The sequence below is a fragment of the Haliaeetus leucocephalus genome, unplaced genomic scaffold (genome assembly GCF_000737465.1).
Source record: "Haliaeetus leucocephalus isolate CR32 unplaced genomic scaffold, Haliaeetus_leucocephalus-4.0 Scaffold484, whole genome shotgun sequence".
NCBI lineage: Eukaryota > Metazoa > Chordata > Aves > Accipitriformes > Accipitridae > Haliaeetus > Haliaeetus leucocephalus.
In genome coordinates this window covers 3,102,544-3,120,487 of record NW_010972920.1, presented here as the reverse complement: position 1 = coordinate 3,120,487, position 17,944 = coordinate 3,102,544, and the positions used below count along the sequence as shown (strand labels likewise).

General features: G+C 58.8%; 1 protein-coding gene across 1 annotated transcript; it reads right to left on the bottom strand.

Moving 5' to 3' along the window:
* Positions 1–6,766: 6,766 nt before the first annotated feature.
* RBPMS (RNA binding protein with multiple splicing) lies at positions 6,767–16,075 on the bottom strand. The gene is made up of 9 exons (XM_010575602.1): positions 15,929–16,075; positions 15,781–15,872; positions 13,622–13,658; positions 11,567–11,644; positions 10,973–11,011; positions 10,786–10,848; positions 9,894–10,044; positions 8,854–8,984; positions 6,767–6,976 (listed from the first exon to the last, which is right to left on the bottom strand). The coding sequence occupies exons 1-9, from the start codon at positions 16,073–16,075 to the stop codon at positions 6,914–6,916; spliced, it is 801 nt and encodes a 266-aa protein (XP_010573904.1). The 3' UTR covers positions 6,767–6,913.
* Between the last annotated feature and the right edge of the window lie 1,869 nt (positions 16,076–17,944).

Below are 17,944 nucleotides of genomic sequence, written 5' to 3'. Positions count from 1 at the left end.
TGGCCTCTGTGTTACCAACCAGCCCAGAAAAAAAAACAGCCGTGACTCTGAAAACCCATCGGTGCTGCTGTGGTTGGGACCCACATGTCGCACTCCACCGGCCTCGTGGGTTGGACGTTGTGCAGAGTGCAAGCACAGCAGGGGAAAAGGATGGTTAAGGCAGGAGGTTGTCCTTCCATTAAGTTAATTTTTTGACTATACCTGCGCTTCTGGGCTTACATCCAAGGCCTGAAGTACTTGTGTGATTTCCTCCTGCCTCCATCAGTTAGGTTGTATTTTCTATTCCCTCCTGAGCTAGTTATTAATTATGGAGACTGCAGAGATGAAGTCCAGACTCCACTAATGGTTGACTTCCCCGTGTTTTACAAGAAGCATTTCAGGGATCTGCTAATGGTATTTCTTAGCTTTGCTTTTTAAGCTCCACCGTCATCTTGGTTTCTAGCCTGAGCGTGGCAGCGAGGCAGATAACGGTGTTTAAATGTTAGCTGAAGCCTGGTGCTCTGGGCAGCCTGCAGTTGCAGGGCACACATCTGCAGCACCCTGCTCATCTCCCTGGGTTGAAATGCCTCCTCGGTGCAGGCACTGCCTGGCCTGGGGACGGTTGCCCTGGCTCTGGGCTGCAGGCACGGCCCCAGGGCATACTTTAGGCATTTAGGTGTGCTGTGCAATCCCTTGCGTGTAGTTATTCCCCTCCTTCCCGGGGCGGTGGGATGGCCGATGCCTTAGCTGCATGCTTTCCCAGGCGCACAGAGCCTTTTCATCCTGGCAGGGCGCGCAGAGCAGCCTTGCCTGGCAGCATTCAGGCAGTGCGCTGACCCTCGCTGGCTGACTCCTCTCTATTTTCCCAAGCTTCGAGAATTGGGGAGCAAATCCACGGTGCGCCCTCAGCCTGGCCCCAGCTGTCCTCGCAAAGCCACTTCTTTGTTCTTAGCCGCCAGCTTCCCTCCCCGCCTGCGTCTCAGCCTCTAAAGCTGCCTGGCCAAACCCCAGTGCTATCTCATCTTTCCTCTCCCGGCCTTGTTATTCCTTCCCCCCTCTCCCGAGGAGGCCCGCAGGAGCGGGTTCTTGGGCTCGCTCCTCCTCCCTGCCCCGTCCGGGCTGTGGGTGCTGCCGGCTGGCCTCGGCGCCGGCTCTGTCTGCCCTTTGCTGTCCCTGCCCTGGCTGGCCCGTTTCCATTCCCGCAGCACGATCCCCTAGTCCCTGTCGCTGCTGCCTGCCCCCCCGTACAATCCTCTGGGAGATACAGCTCTCCTTCTCCCATCTTGTTCCCATTCCTCCGCCGCTCAGTTGTGTCCATCCGATGTGGGGAGTCAGCGCCGTGTTTTTCTCCGCGGACCCTGCCGGCTTGTTCCCTGCCTTTGCCGACACTTCCAGCCTGCTGTCCATCAATAGGCAGCCTCAGGGCAGCAGGGATGCAGGGATGCATAGGAAGGAGCTGCTCACATCCCCCCCTCGCCCCGAGCTTCGCCTTGGTGTTAGAAGGATGGGGAGAGAAAGACTTGGGAAAGTGGAAACAATGAGAGTGTGAAATTTTCTCATTTTGGTTTTTCCAGCTCTGCCTGTTCGTACCCCCCCCCGGGATTTATCCCTGGTATCGGATGCCAGCACCGGCCCGGGAGTCCCTGGTCCTGTTTTGCAATCTCTCGGCGTCAGCCAGCAGCTTGGGCCTTCCTGTAAATGCCCCGACGGTCACGGGGAAGGAATGTTCCCCCGGCCGCATGGGGAAAGGTCACCACGGCAAAGGGGACACGGGGACCGGGTGAGCGGCTTGCCGCTCCCACCCCTCAGCGATGCGGGCAACACCGATCAGCATGGAGCCGAAAACATTTTGGCTTACTGGGTAAACTTAAAAAAAGAAAAAAACGGTTCAAGAGGTCAAATATTTTCGGCAAGGCCCCGCTTCCTTTCGCAGGGCAGATCTCAGAGCAGATGCCGTGCCCAGGCAAAATCCAGGAGGATGCGTGCGATGCGCTTTCTTAGCTGGAGGATGTTTGCTGTTGAATCTGCTCCCGAAAGCATCTGCGTGTCTCGCTAAAGCGGTGCCTGGGACAGTGGTGTCGGCCAGTTACCGCCGCTCTGAATAGCAGTTAGGCTGAGCAATATGTTCGTGTTGCGCTTGCAGCTTGTCGCTCTCTTCCCTTCCTAGGCTGGGACTGCCAACAAACCTCTCCCCTGAATGCAACTCGGAAAGAAAGCTGTGACTTGCGGTGGCTGTGGGGGGATTAGCATCCAACATTAAGGGCTTAACTCCCCGGCTCATCCCTGCCAGCTGGGGGTTTCAAGTAACACCACAGTGCCTTTTTCTTCCGCCCTTGATAGTTTGTAGCCTGCTTTAATAATGTCCTTTACACACCATTTTCTGGGCTGCGTTTGCTAAGCTGGAGCTTGCTCCTTGTACTTTGTTTTCAGAGTCTGGCCTGTTGGCTGAGGCTCCTGGGGACGCTGGTCACATTTATCGGGGCGGAGGCGGAGTGGAGGAAGGAGGAGGAATTTCTAGGTTGGGCCTATGAACCGAGTTTTTAAAAATTCTCAGCGTGTTAAAAAAAAATAAAAATAATCTGGCCCTTCGTCTCTAGGTTACGTTTGCCTCTGCTGTGGCTGAGCTCATGGAAAATCGCAGCTTAGCTCCTGTGCTCAGTGCCAAGATTAGTAGGTTTAATAACTAACTGATAACATCTTTGTAAACTTGGAGTCATTCCTTTAAAGCCTGCTGCTCCTTCCAGCCTGGATTTTGGAGCTTTCCTAGAGATCCAAGCGAGCCAAGCAGGAGGATGGTATCTGCCCTGAAAAATCGCTGTGTCCCTCAGGAGTGTTGCCTTCAACTACCCCGAGGGAGGAAGGAGGCTGCTGTTCCCCAGGGCCCCGAAGGGTGTACGTTGGGATCCTTCTCCCTGTTCCTAACCAGATACACAGCACACGACTGACGCTCTGTGTGTAACTTATAATAATCACTGGTTTTATTTTTAAAAAATTACAATAGAAAAGTACCTTTAAACATATTTCCAAAAGCGGAGTAGACAATGTGGAAGCTTCTCTCCTCTCCACGAGACAAAGTACAGGAAATAGTTTGCTAAAAGAGTCAGTCCGTCGCTTGGAAACGCTGGTATCGTTCCTTTTAGAGCCGCTCAGAGGTTTGTCTTGGAATTGATTTCTTCTCACATTGCCTTTATCAATGCCACTTTTTACAGAACACCCCAACGGGACAGTTTCCCATCGCACCGTGTCACCCCCCGCCCTGCCTCGGCTCCGGCAGCCGAAATCTCAGCCGTCTTATTTTGGCCCACCCACAGAATCAGAGGAAGGAGAAAGAAAAAGGTTTTGATGTTTAACAAGGCCACGGGCACCCTGTGCCTTCAGCGCAGCTGGCAAATCGGCTACAGCAAAGCCTGGGCCGCAGCTGAGCTCGGTGTGCTCCACAGCAGGGATGGGGTGGGGGGAAAGGCAATGAAAGGAGAAGCTTTGCACCTCCTTTTGCAAGAAACTGAAATCTGTTGGAGGTTTTGTTTTGGTTTGCTTTGCTCTTTCTTTTTCCAAATTCCTCCTGGAGCAAGGAGAAGGAGAAACTAGTACATCAAGCGGTCTCTTTGCTGGTACACTATCTCTGTAAAGGTTACAGATACTGCCCTAAGGGTGTTAGCAGCCTCCCTTCTTGTCTTTGCACATGGAAACATGGAAATGCTACACAGTGAGCCGCCAGGCTGGCATATAACCTTGACGCTAAAACCCCAGTTCAGCCCAGTGCTTTGTAACGGTAGGCACGTGTCTAAGCCCCTCGGCCCCCTCAGGGACTCGCACCCAACCTCGAGTAAGCTGGCGAACGGAGGGTTGTTTGGTTTTTTTTTTCTCTCATACAGCAGTTTACGTTGCCCATAACAACTTCAAGCAGTCATGGCAGGAGGAGGAGGCAAATTGTCACCTTGCTACATTTGCGGGCTGTCTCTGCCCATCCCTGATCCGAGCCGTTGTACCATGCCGAAGCTTTGCACAGCAAGCTATTAACATAGCCCTAAGGTAAAAAAAATCACCATAAGAAAGTTTCTGATTGTCCTGCCTGGTTGTCGTTTGGTACAACTGGGAAGAAAACGGTAATACTGTAAGTGTCCGCAGATGTCTTGCCAACACAGCCGGAGCACAATTCCTACCAACCTGAATCGTGTGTCTCGACATCTGCGCGCACGTGAACATCATGCCTTTGACATGCAGTTGACGGGGCGGGGGGGATAGAGGCTCTTAATTACACGCATTTGAAAGTCAAGCACAAAACCTGTGGTCCGACCCAGTGTAAGATTGTCCTATTTAGGAGGTTTGGTACAAAAATACTTGCTCTCGTTTTGCTTTTTTTGTAGTCTGCTTTCCTATGGTTCTGTTTGAAAAGACTTTTCAAACGCTACAGCAATGCCTGTCAAACCATGCTTTCAGAAGTAACACACTCTTTCTTACAAATATACAGTGTAAAAGAGGAAAACATTATTACTAGGTATGCTTTTCGTTTTTCTTCTAGGAGAGCAGATGTGTGATAGAGGCTGTGGGAAAGTCTTGGAGGAATCCAAACTTGTGTGAGGTTTTTTTTTTTTCAAGCCTGTAACAACAGAGAGAGGTGTTTAAAAAAAAAAAAAAGACAAAAAAAAGCTGCTGTAATCTTGGACTGAGGCAAAGTGGAAAAGGGGCTGTGGTTTATCTCTCTTTCTTTGTGGGGAAGCTCCTGTGCCACAGCCTCGGGGAGAGGGAGGCTTGTTTTGGAAACGGGGCGAGGAAGGGAGAGCAGCCCAGGCCGGGACCACGCTCCAAGGACAGTTGTTTAACCGGGAAAGGGCAAGGTGGGAAATGCCTGTGTGGAGAGCCGAGGCTGTCAGTACCCCAGGGTCAGTTGGCTGGGCAGAGGGGAAGGACCCCACTGGTCCCAGTTTGCTCCTCCCGATGACTGTAGCCCCCGGGGTTTTAACTTGAGGAGGCACCAGCTGGGAAGCTGAGAGTTAAGTTTGCGTTGAATTTTGCACTTAAGAGGAATTCAGTCTCTGTTGATCCAAGGCAGGAAGCGAGGACGGCAGCGAGATGAGATTACCGGGGGTAATTCAAAGCCGAGAGGCATTCCTCGGCTGTCGAAACTCTCGCCCCAGATAACAAGGATAAACGCGGGAATGGCAGAGCCGTGGTTCGGTGCTAGAGGCACCGTGCTGTGCCGTAGCGGGAGCAGCGATGCCACCCTGCAGGGATCAGTCCCAGGGATGTGCCCGCCTCGCTGCCCGTTTCCTCGGGGACATCACGTTGCCTTCCTTACCCCTCTACCCCCTCCCCAAAGCAGCAAAGCCCAAGGGGCCGCGTCCCCCTGGCCCAGCCGGGCGCCCCGCTGCAGCCTTACCAGCACACTGTGGTTATGCGGAGAGCACGCCAACCCAGTAGCCGCCTTGGAAGACTCCATTAATACCCACAAGACTGACTGTAGGCCACCATCACACACCTGAGACCTGCGAGAGGACACAGCGGAGGGTTAGGGACGCTGGCAGGGACAGCTGGCAGCCAAGAGTTGAGGTCGGTGCGCTGTGGGGAGAGGTTATTTTGCGGTGGACGGGGTCGGCGCTTCCTAAAGGGGCCGTTTCCAGCTTAACCCTGTCCTGATGGGCTCCACGCGGCAAATACAGGGAGGATGGAAGTGGGAGAGCCAGGGCAGCAGCAAAACCCTTCTCTGGGCTGTGCCGTAGCCCTTCGAGGCTGGAGGAGCCTGGTGGGGAGCCGGGAGGTCCCTGACCCTGCATCCTTGCCACCCATTGTGGCTACTGGGATTGCTGCAGGCAGGTGGACCTGTTCTAAGGGATTCGCTCATCTCCCTTTCCCAAATACTGCTCTGCTTACATTTTAGCTGGAAACATTGGCACGTTCCGTATTTTGGAAGAAACGCTGGTTCTCAAAGCTTCACCACTCCCTATTTTTAGCTGCTGGGCCTAAAATAGCCGGTAAATGCTTTGCAGATCCGAGTCTCGGGTCGGTTGCAGCCACGGCCGGTCCTCCTGCCCTCCCCCGGCGAGCGAGCCTCGTGGCTGCGGCGCAGGACTGCAGGTGCCAGGCGGACAGGCAGAGCGATGGCACAGGAGCACGGGCAGCCGATGCCGGAGCCTTGCCACCTCCTTGGATCCGCTGGGGTTTTTCCGCAGGTGGGTGCGGACGTGGCACAAGAGGCTTCCCAGCAGGCATCGGCAGAGTTGGGGGGATGGCAGCTGGGATGGTCGAGGCAGGCTGGGGTCACGGGACAAGCGATGCTCAGCATCAGCCGAGCTTCTTTCCCCTCCTCCATTTGAATCCCTTTTGTTTATTTATCCACGGAAGGCTGAGTTATTTGCGGAGCGTTATCTTGCGAGGCTTTTTCCATCTGAAGAGGTTCCAGGTGTCGTCGAACCAGCCCCCTCTCTCCTGCCAGGCAGCCGGGCACTTGGTAACGCAAGGCTTCTTGTTTTGGCAGCCCTGCCACCCCAGGCTGCCAGGAGAGTTTTCATTAGGGTTTAATGAGATGTTTGTTTTGCACCAGGAGGCGGAGGTTGCCTTCAGCCGGGTGGCCCTGCTGCTGCCGCCTTCGTTTGCAGGACCACGCCATCGCTACACCCCTCAGGCACGCAGTCTCTGCTTGCTGCAGCAGCATGGGCTGGCAAACCGCAGACCTGCCTTTCCATCCTGCCCTGGGAAATTTGGGAAAGCGTTGGGGTCGACGGTGGCAGAGATATCCCATCCCTGAGGGCACGGAGGGCACCCGGACCTACAGCGTCTGCCGGAAAGTGGCTGGAAGGGTCTGGACACCCACCCTCAGCTGCCGGAGACCCCGAGAGTCGTGGCGGGGGGAGCTCAGGGTAAGGGCGGAGGTGGCCCCCGGCCCACCACGCCGGCGCAGGAGGACGGGAGCGGAGAGGTGGCACTCACCCGGCATTCAGCAGAACTGACGGGACTTCCAGCCCTGAGAACCAGCCTCGGAAGGAGGGAGCCAGCGCATCTGCAAAGACAAGAGGGGCACAGGGTGAGGGGGGTGGTGGCCACCCACCCTGGCGAGAGCCGGCTGCCTCTGGGCTCCCCTTTCCTGGTCTTCCCTGGGCAGAGGGCGGAGGGAAGCGGAACAAAACAGTACAGCCGTCCCAGCTCCAGTTTGGATAGTAACACCGGCTGGGGCTGAGCGCGGCCCCCGGCATCACTGCTTGCAGCAGGAATGAGCCAGGACGGCAGCACCATGGTCTCAACCAGGCACGACGTGCGCTCATCCCCTCTTAACACCTGCAAAGCCCACGTGAGACGGAGCGGGGAAAATGTCAGACGCCAAAACCCGACGGCTCTCCCCGCCTGCCCGTGGGCGCTCGGTGGTCTGCCGAGTAACGCCAGGTCGGCCCCACCATCCTGCCGCTCTCTGCAGGACCCAGCCGAGGAGGCCACCCTGCAGCGAGCAGCTCCAGTTCGGGTGGTGGCACCCATCTCCAGTGATCCCCACCAAACCTGCAACGCCGGCAGCTGCACGGGGGGGACGGGGACCGGCTGCAGCCCCCAGCAGGGGAACGCTGCCTGCTTCACTGCAGCACCCAGGGGCGACAGCAAAAGTGCCACCGCCACCGTCCCCGCCGCGCCGGCTCTATAACCGCGGCGGATAATGTTTCTTCTAACAGCATCTAACATCACATCTCAGCTTGGGTTTTCCCGGGGGGCCCTCAGAGCCTCCTTACGCCTCCGTTTCCTTCGCCGGCCGTTTCCCCAGCCTCCCGAGCAGCGCAGGTGCTGCCTGTTAGCGGTTATTTGACAAGGCAAGTACGTAGCTGCAATAATATTTACCGCCGCTCTTCCTATAAACAGCAGGGCCCAAAAAGCCGGAGTTTCATCCAAAGGCTGGGGCTGGTTTGTACGCCGAGAGCTTTTCCTCGCCCTCCTGCTCCAACCAGCCCCCAGCTGCCTCCGGCTCCCAGTGATAGCGGCTCCGGATAACCCGGCTCAATCCTGGCGGGCCAGGGCCAAAAGCCTTTCAGATGTGGCTTATCCGGCAAATCTGTTTCCGTACGCTCGTTTCCTCCTGCTCACCGCCAAGCCGGAGCCGGCGGCGAGGAGCAAAAAAAGCCAGGATGATATCCGGCATGTCTGCTGGGGAGGCAGCTGCCCGTTCCCCCCACCATGGCGGGGGTCTTTTCTTGGCATCCCTGCGATGCCGCTCCAGCAAACATCCCAAAGGCTGGCACTGCAAAGAAATCCTTTGCCACCTCCATTTCCACTTCTTCTCTTCTTTTCCCCGCTCCTCTCCTGGGGCGGGTGGTTAATTTTTAACAGCCACGTGCTGTCATCGGGGGCTACCGGCGGTGGCAGCCAGCAGAAAAGCGCTTGTGACGAGCGCGCCTCGTCAATAAAAGATGGGTCCTCCATTTGCGCTTCGCTTGCTCTCTCCTCCCCGTCAGAGTCGCTTTGCTTCACACCCCGCGTCCTGGCAAGCCGCATCCCAGCGATGCTCGAGGGGCGGCCGGGGGCTCAGGAGCCCCCGTCTTGAGCCGCACCAGCAGCCGGACGGGTCGTTCGGTGCCGGGAGCGATTTGGGGGGGACGGTTCAGCCCCGGCGAGCATCCCTCATCCCTCCCTCCCTCCCCGCCTGCCCCTGGCGCGGGCGAGAGCGAAGGTAGGAAGGCAGAGAGAGGTGTTTGGGGAGAGGCAGGCGGTGCTGCCCGCGCCGCCCCGCTGCCAGCGCTCAGCTCGGTTTGGGTGCCATCCCTAAATCTCAGGGAGAGGAGGGGAGTGAGCGCCTGTTAGCCGGCTAGAGGTTAGTGGTGCGGTGAGCACCGAGGGGAAAGGAGGGACGGGGGGTCCTGGGAGGGTGAGCGGCAGTGGTGGTGGATGGGTCTGAATTACCTGGGCGTGCAGCGAAGCGGGATAGGTGAAAGCAGGAGGAGGTAGAGCAGGTGCTAACTCCGCTGGGTACAGAGGGTACGGCCCCCACACTTCAGGGCTACTGGGGTAAAGTGCAGGCACTGTGAGCTCATCTGCAAGAAAAGAAGAAGGAGAGTTAATGGCGACGCCGCGCCGCGCACCAGTTTTCGGCACCCCTGGTCCTTCCTTCTCCCCCCAAAGCAGGCGGGAGCGGGAGCGGAGCGTCCCCCGGAGAAGCGCGGCATGCCGGTGCCGCCGGCGAGAGCCGACCCGCAAAGCCAACGCTGAACTCGCCCGCTGGGAGAATGCGGGGCTCGGCTAGTGGCGAGCGATGCCGTGGGGCTGGGTGCGTGGCTGGGGGAGGCCAGGCTGGGTTCGTCGTCTCCGAGAGGTTTAATTACCCCAGGGGATCTGGTGTCGGCGGGCACGAAGGAGAGCACGCGGCTCGTGCCCGTGCGCAGCAGCGAGACAACGAACCGGCGCCCATGTGAGAAATACTCTTCCATTTAGCAGAAACGGGTACGGCGCGCTCACGGCACGACACCGCTGAGGGCTCCGCCGAGACCCCCAGCCGCGACTAGGAAACTGCCTGGCGCGGTGAAGCAGCACCACGGGTTCATCCCGCTCCCACCCGCTGTGCCGAGCCGGCTGTCGCCTGCCCCTGGGTCCTCTCCAGCGCCAGCAGGCGCTTTTGGGGACCCCCGGCCACCAGCCGGCACGTGCCACCGCGCTTGCAGCAAGCGGGTGCTGCTGCTTCCACTTGGACCTGGCGTTCCCCATCGCCACCCCCCGCCGCGGCACCCTGCTCCCTCCAGTACCCCACACCGGGGAGCCAGCATCGCTACGTCCACCCGCGATTTCTGCGCGGCACCGAATTGCCTGAATAAGGTGTTTTCCCGAGGCGAAACGAGGATGGGGGCAACCCCTGGCACCTGCCACCCCAAAACCCGCTGCCACTGCCGCAGCGGCAGGTCGGGGGGACCACGCGGGGCTCCCTCGGGAGAGCCAGGGCTGGTACTTACAGGGCTCCCGGGCGATGAACTGAGGTACGGCGGTGGGGAGAGGCGTGCTGGGGTTGGGGGTGCCCACCAGCTTGCTTTTGGCCATCTTGGTGTTCGCCTTGGCGAACTCCAGCCGCAGCGTCTGGGGGATCTCGGGGTCGAAGCGGATGCCCTGCGGGAGGGAAGGAGGCACGGCGGGTGGGCAAGCACCGCCGCGTGCCGGCCCCGCAGCAAAAATAACTCCCAATTATTTTTTTTTTTTCAACTTCCAGCCTTGAAATGAGCTAATTTGCCGGGCCCCGAGGCAGCTCGCATTCCTCCGGCATCTTTAGCATCGGCACCATATTTGGCAGTCGGCATCCCGCGCGGCCCAGCTCTTATCCAGAGGGATTAGCGGAGCCAAAAAAAAAGTTTTACGTTGAAAATGAAGACAAGGGAGGAAAAAAAAACCAAACCAAAACCCGGGGCGGAATTGGAGAACCGGCTCCACGCGGTTCTCCCCATGACTGTTTTCAGGAGGTTAACTCCGCAGAGGTAGGAGGGAGCTGCTAAAGGAAAGAAAAATCTGCTTTTTCTTTTACAGCTTTAGCTGGGATTTTTCCCAGTGAAGAAACAGGAGAGGCTGGGAAGGGCATCTCTCGCTGACTCATATCTAAGGCTCTAATCCTTAGGGTTCAGGCCCCCCCCGGATGGCCCTGGGAAAGGCGAGAGGGATGCACCCCCCTGGGAGAGAGGATGCGGATGAGAAGCAGCTGATGGGGATCAGCTGGAGGGATGGGGATGCGGTGGGGCCAGCCGGTGCGGGAGATGCCCGTCCGCGGGATGGAGGAATTCGGAGAGTATCCGGGGATGGGGAAATGAGGGGCGGGGGGGGAAAAACCCAACAAAAAATGGAGCGGTCAGGCGCACTCACGTTCAACGCGTTCTTCGCCGCCTCCGCCTCGGAGCGACTGTCGAAGCTGACAAAGCCCACGGGCTGCGGAGGAAGGAGAGGAGGCACCATCAATCAGGCTGGCGGGGAGCAGAGGGGGGACCCCCCCACCCCGGGGGAGGGTGGGAGCTTGGTATGGGATGCTTGTCCCGTTTTGAGCAGCTCCTACCTGTTTGGAGGTGAGTTTGATGAGAGATCCTTCGTACCCCTGCAAGAAAAGAATAAAAAAAGGGTGTTTGGTGGAGATCCCCGCGATTCAGCTGCCCCTGGGAGAGGGAAACCTGTGGCATCCATCACCCGGCAGCCCTACAGCTGGGGGGCATCAGGTGGGCACGGGGCCGGAGGGGAGTTCGCCAAGGCTCAGCACCGGTGCAGGGACTGGCCGCTGCTGGATTTTTGTAGGGATGCTGGATGCCCTATAATATTATCATTCGTGTTTGACAAGAGCCGGTGTCTGAGCTGTGGGTCTGGCAGGGCGAAGAGGCTGGAGAGGTTTGCAGCCAACGTTCTGCTGCTGCTAAATGGGGTGCAAGTCAACGTGCAATTAAAACCCCAGTGCAAAGTGCCGGATGCCATTTTCCTATGGTTTACTGGGGGGAAAAAGGCTCAGAAACTTGTTTCTGTGAATAAAATGACCGATTTAGACTTTTTTTGGGGGAAACCCGTGAGCTCCCAGATCCCACCAAGGTTGGAGGGGCCACAGGGATGGGGCAGGGGGCCAGCCCCACGCTTCCAGCCCCCTCTCCCCTCCGCAATCTGGTACCTTAAAGGGCCTGAAGAGCAGGTAAAGTTCCCGGGGCTTGATATCCAAAGGCAACCCGCTGACAAAGAGCGTCCTCACCTAAAAAAGAAGAAGGAGGTTCCTGGGGACCTTCCCTCATCCCTAACTTGGGGATACCCCACACCTCCCGCAGCCTTAGGTGGTGGCACACCAGAGGGACGATGCCAGCCCGAGTTGAACCTCATGGGCAGCCAAAAGCCTTGAACCAGACGTGGAGGTTGTGGCATTTTTCGGAGGGGCATCCCCATCCTTCGGGTGATGGCAGAGCAAGAAGCTAAAGCATCATGGAAAGGTAACTGAGACCTGTCCTCACCGCAGCAAGGGCTCTCCAGGTCAAAAAGGCTGCCAGCATCCCAGTGCCTTCCTACCCCAGTCCAGCAAACAGGATCTCTCCTGGCATCCCCAGCAGAGCCCTTACTCTGCAGACAATGCCTATTGTCTCCGTTTAATTGCAGCAGCTCATTAAGGACGGGGAGAAGCAAACCCCAACTTTTGCTCCTGGAGGAATGGCCCAGTTTTGGAGGGAGCTGGTTTTTAGCAGCCTGTCCCTTATTTATAAAAGTCACCCTTTAAGGGGTTTTAGCTCTTTTTTGGGTGGATCTAATGTTTGCTGTGGTGCAGCATCCTCAGAGCCAGGGCGGCTTGCAGAAACCCTGCTTCCACCGACCCCGAGGCGGGGTGTGGGGCTCCTCGGGAACGGGCAAACCCCACCTGGGCAAGACCCCCGCTGGGATGGTTTTGCTTTACAACCAGCTCGTAACCAGGAGAGCGATGTGGGCCAGGAGAGACCGAAAGCTAGACCTGCTGCCGGTCCCCCTCTCCTCATCCCCAAAATCTCATCCAAACACTTTGATGATGGCTGGCCGGGGGCTGACGAGGGCCCCAACTGGCCCCACCTGGACCCCACCCACCCACGCACCCTGTCCACGGCCCTGGGGCTGTATTTAGGCTCAGACCTCGCTTGTCCCCATTCAGGGGGTCTGACGCTCCCTGCCATCACCCACCAGCTCTGCCTCTTGCTGGGGCACCCAGGGACGGTGCCAGTGTCGATCGGGTCCCTGCCTTGCTGTCCCACTCAGCTCCAGGCTTGCTTGTGAGCCAGCCCCATTCCTGCTGCTCCTGTAGCATTTTACCAGGAGGTAATCTGGGGGATTTGGTGGCTGTAGCTTATTTTTTCAGGCATCCAAATGCCTTGTGAGAGCTGGTCCGGAGGGGCTAGACTAAGGTCACCCACCCCAGTGCCAAGCTGGAGGAGGGGAAAACCTTGATTATTTTTTTTTTATTATTTTATTTTTTGGCCAAGCACCCTGACCGCTCCATTCCCTGGGACAGAGACATGCGAAACAGCCAGAAACAGCCAGCCCGGGCCTATTCTTCTGCTGACAGTTCTTCTTTCTCTTGCAGATAAGCTATCTAGCCCATCTCCCAGCCTGGGAGCAGCAAGCAGCAAACATTCCTGCTTTGTGTAACAAAACCTCTGGCTGACCTATATCTATTAAATGACAAAAGGTACTCATGGCCCTTGTGTCAACAGCCCTGGTGATGCCCATCGCTGCTGGCACCCATCGCTGGGTGCACGAGGGCTGCCAGAAAACAAGCCAGCCGTGAAAATACGATGGCCATCCCGCGCTTGACTCCTCTTGGAAAGCGAGGCCTGTTCCGGCCAGGAAAGGATGCTCAGGGCATTGCCCAGAGGGATGCTGAGAGCTCCCGGCAGGCTAGGATCAGCGCAGGCATGTCCTCACCCCTTCAAGAGCCAGGGCTGCAGTTAGGCACAGCCTGGTAGCCTGTTCCCTCCACTGGGACCATCGGCGGTGGGCTGGAAGCCACCCACCAAGGCACCTTGGGGGACCCCCGACAGCTTTCTGCCTGTCTTCCGAGATCAGAAGGTGATGGAGCATCCCAAGGCGCTCAGTGTTGCACCGGAGACTCTACTCAAGTATCTCCCGGCAAGGGCTGGGGAGGGATTCAGCCGGAGGAGCACCCCTGAAATTCAACGTAAAGAAGGCAAATTTAGCCTTTCCTAGGGGAAAAAACATGTTCCTCTTCGGACAGGTCCGCCTGAGCACGGCTGCTATCCAGGGAATCGTCTCATCCACCTTCCCAGCTGGATTTGCCTCCGGAGGAGGCTGAGCATCCCTGCGCGGTCCCCTCCGTCTCCATCATCCCTCGAGCCTCCGGTCCTCCCCGGCACGCTGGCTTCCCACCTCTCCTCTCCCCAGGGAGCTGCGTGGAACACCAGAGGCGTCAGAGACGGCTCCGGGGGAGAACCCGCCGCCAATTTGCCGCGTCCCTGAAATCCAAACCCCTACGAGCCCGGCTTGCCAGATCATTTAGCCCCATAGCCAAGCGGCAGAGAGATGGGAGAGATAAAAGACCCTGAAAAACCCTCTGAAATTCGGCCTCGCAAAGGAAAGCCTTCTCTTCGGTAATGACTTGTTTTCTTTGAAAGTTCAAACACGGGTCGGCCAAGTTTTAAACCGTAAAATTATACAGCGGCGAGCGGGAGAGGGAGAAGGGCTCCAAAGGATCCCCCAGCTGGTTTCCAGCCCCAAAAGGATGTTTGGGGGCCGAGGGTGGGGGGTGTGAGGGAGGACATACGAGGTCACGGGTGCTCCCCATCTGCACCCCGCAAAAGGGTGCCGGGGCGCTGGCGTACCCCAGCCGAAGGGACGTTTGAGTAGGTCCTACATAAACAGCGTCCTTTCGCTGGGCTGGGTAACGAGCAGGTGGGAGGATTTGGGCTGTGTTAAAACGAGGTGGGACTGGCAAGAGAAAGGGAGCGTCCTCGGGGATAATTCCCAGCAGGCTGGACGGATATCCTTTTGCCAAGGGAAAGATTTTTAGGCGGAAATATTACTCCTGCCCTTAAATGGAAGAGGAGCCTCAGCCCGCAGGGAGCTGCTCCAGGCTTTCCTGTGCCGAGAGATCCCAGGGGCTCAGCCTCCATCCTCCACCAGAAACGCTCCCAGGGCAAAATCCTGCCCTTGACGGGGGGTGGGGGGGAACCTTGTCAGAGAAATTGCCGGCCGGCAGGCAACTATATGCTCTTCCATAGGGAAAAATGTCCCCTTCTCGGAGGTGGATCGGGGGAGACGTGTGCTCCCAAGCGTCTTGTGGGACGGGGCCAGACCTACAGCTCCCAAGCGAGGATTAGCGAAGGGCGTTCGAGCATGGCGGTGGGATTCCCGCAGCCCAGACACCCTCGGTTTAGGGCAGCCCGCGGTGTTTTGTTTCAATTCTGCAGCGCAGACATTTTTCAGTTTCTTCTTGGTGGAGCGTTCCTCCATCTCTCCTTCTTGTTGCAATTTGGGGTGAAACCAAAGGTTTCTTCCAGGTCAGAAGTACTGATGTTTGCTCCTAGAAGCTGCTGGCCATGGGTGCAGGACCTCGCAGGTGACCACCACCTTGATTTCCTTCAGCGAGGACGACAGCTACGGGATCGCACGAGGAGCACGCGATGTCCCCTTTCCAGGGTCCTCCTCTGCTCCTGCTGCTGCGCCCCACAGCTCCCACATTTGCCAGGGTCGCTGGATCCCATCTTTGCCACCTCGGTCCTGGTTTGTCCCCTCCTGGCTTTTATTGTCCCTGCAGAAAGTCTTCTCCTAGCCTCTGCTACTCTCCTTTCCCTCGGAAGCCATCTCCATCCCACTTCTGGCCCGTCCCTCTCACCTCCGCTCCTCTGCTGTCCCCGAAATACCACGTCCCGTCTGGGGCCAATTTAAGGGAATGCTGGAGAGGGTCTGGGGGGGGTTGCTGGGACGGTCAGGGCTGAGGACACACAAGAATTGTTGGGGACCTGGGCCAAGAGGTGGCTGGGGTCTCCAGACCACGGCTCAAGGACGGCCTCAGCATGGAGAAGTCCATGGTGGAGCGCCGGCAGCTCTTCTTCCTCCTCCTCCTCTTCCTCCCATGAAGCCACAAGCCGGGTTTGTCTCCCAAAGGTAAGCAGGCATTTGCCCGCCTTGGACCCTCATGAGATGGTGGCAGCCCGAGGGATGCCGGGTGCCCCGCCGGCGCGGTCACGCTCCCCTTCCCCTGCGCAAACCAACCCCGGGTAAACGTTAACAGGCCGGGGGCCGGAGGGGAGAGGCGGAAGGCGTCCGGGTGATTCATTCACGAGGCATTTAATTGCCTCCTTCAACCCCAGCTCCCCGTCCACCACCTTTCAGCAGGGGCTCGCTTTAATTCTCTACCAGCCGATTAGCCGCTTGACTGCCTGCCGCTGCCGGGGAGGCACCGCCGGGCAGCCGGATCCCGGTGGGAGCAGGAAGGCGATGGCACGGGGCTGCGATCGAGCCGTAAAACACGGCAAGCGGAGCTTCCCCCCCCTTCCCCACCTACTTCCCCGGCAAAGCGGGGTGCTGCCTCCCCCGCAGCGGGGTGCATTCCAGCCCCGCAGGGATTTGTCCTTGCGTAAATACTCTCTTCGCTAATGGAGCGTCCTCTTCGGCCGGGTTCAGATTCCCGAGCCGTGCGTACGTACGCCATCAACCCGCAAAACTCCCCGACGTAAACAAGGCTGAGGCCAAGGGATGCTGGCTCCCGCGCCCCGGGGATGCGGGAGGAGCGGGCTCAGCCTCCGGTCCCACCACCCACCCGTAGCCATTTCTCCGGACCGGCAGCCAAACGTCCGGCAGAGGACGGGACGAGAAGGAGCAGCCCTCGGGGAAAAGCAAGTCCGGAGCTGCCGGGGCTGGAACGAGGAAGCGGCGGAGGAAAAGCCAGCGAGAAGCCAAGGGAGCAGCAGATGGGAGATTGCAACAGAGCGGAGGAGCGGCGGGCACGGGCAGGGGTCACGCCTGGCCGCGTCCCACCCCGGGGCTTGTTCCCAAATCCTCCGGACCCCACGCTTAAAGGAGGAAAGGAAGCAAGAGCACCGGGGGGGATGCGACGCAGGGGCCACGGGCCAAACCTTAGCCGCTCGCCGGGCACCTTCCCCCCACGAAATTGTCCCTGGGGTCCCCTCCCCATGCCCCGCTCCCCCGGGGATGAGGGATCTGGCATGGGATGGGGACGAGGGCCACGAGCCGGGCTCTCCGGAGCCGCTCCGCTACCAAATAAGGCCTCCGTCGAGCCTTTTACATGCCGTTCTCGCCCGGCCGAAGCGACGTGACCTCCTTTCCAAATCGTTCTGCTCCCCCCCTCCTCGCCGCCAGGCTCCTCTGTGGGGGAACCCCCCCCCAGGCCCATAGTTCCCCTGCACCGAGGGGTCCCTCCTGAGGGGGAGACCACCCCGGGGTGCCAGGAGCACCCGGGGAAGAGGCAAGAGGAGCAGGGCCGAAGTGGGGGGCTCGTCCCACCCAGCAGCACCCTGATTGATCTCTTCCCTAGGATGAGTGCTGCTTCTCTCTCTGTTTTTTTTTGCGGGGGTGGAGGCGAGCCCTGGGGAGGTAGGGTGCAGTAACTGGGCAACCCCCTTCGCCTGCGCTTAAGCAAATACTCGACAGCACCGGCTCTTCCAGCCAGGGCTGGGTAAAACTCCTGCAGGGAAAATACCTGCCCGGCACCGGAGGAGCCCGGCACACAAGCACGAGCGGCCATCGCCCTCCTAACGCGTCCCCAACATGGCGGGGGACCCTGGCACCTCGCAGCCGTCCCCCCCCCGGGGGCAGAGCTGCGTCGCAAGGTCAGGGGGTCCCCGAGGGCCGGCAGCGTGATGGTCGGCCCCTCGTTCCCCCCCTCCCCGGATCCAAGCGGGAGCGGGACGAGGGCACGGCACGTGCCGCGCCGTTGGGAAAGGCGACGGGCTTCCGTGGACGTCTCCCACCGCCATGCCTGTCCGAACCGCATCGCCGCATCACCCGCAAGGACCCGGCAGCCCGGCGAGGCCGCTGGCGGGAAAATTCCCCATTATTGGAGCGCTTTGGGAAACTTTGGGAAGTTTCAGGCTGGAACCACCTCTGGACTAAAAAAAGAAAAATCAAGGTAGGTGACGGCAGGAGAGCGGAGCTGCGGTGCGTCCCAGCGTTGTCTATCAACCAGGGACCCCACCACCCAAAAGCCGGCGGGGATGTGCCGAAGCCGCCCCCGGTGGGGGAAAGGCGAGGAGAGGATCCCATCTGCCGGCTCTCACCCTCCCAAAATCCAGATTCCCATCTCAAGGTCACGGGCAAAACCAGGAACTTTGCGGTTGCGACGGAGAAAACCCCGCTCCGGTCCCCGTGGTGGGGCTGTGGGGTTTGTCTCCCCGTGGGGACGAGAGGGTTTTTTTGTCCGTCTTTGGGGTGAGACCCGCTGGAAGAGAGACGCGAAGCCCACTGGGTGAGTGGGACCCACCGTCACCCCCCCCACCCCACCCTCAGCAGCACCCAGCACCGGCCCCGGGGAGGGCTGGGGGTGAGGCTGATTTGCCCCCCC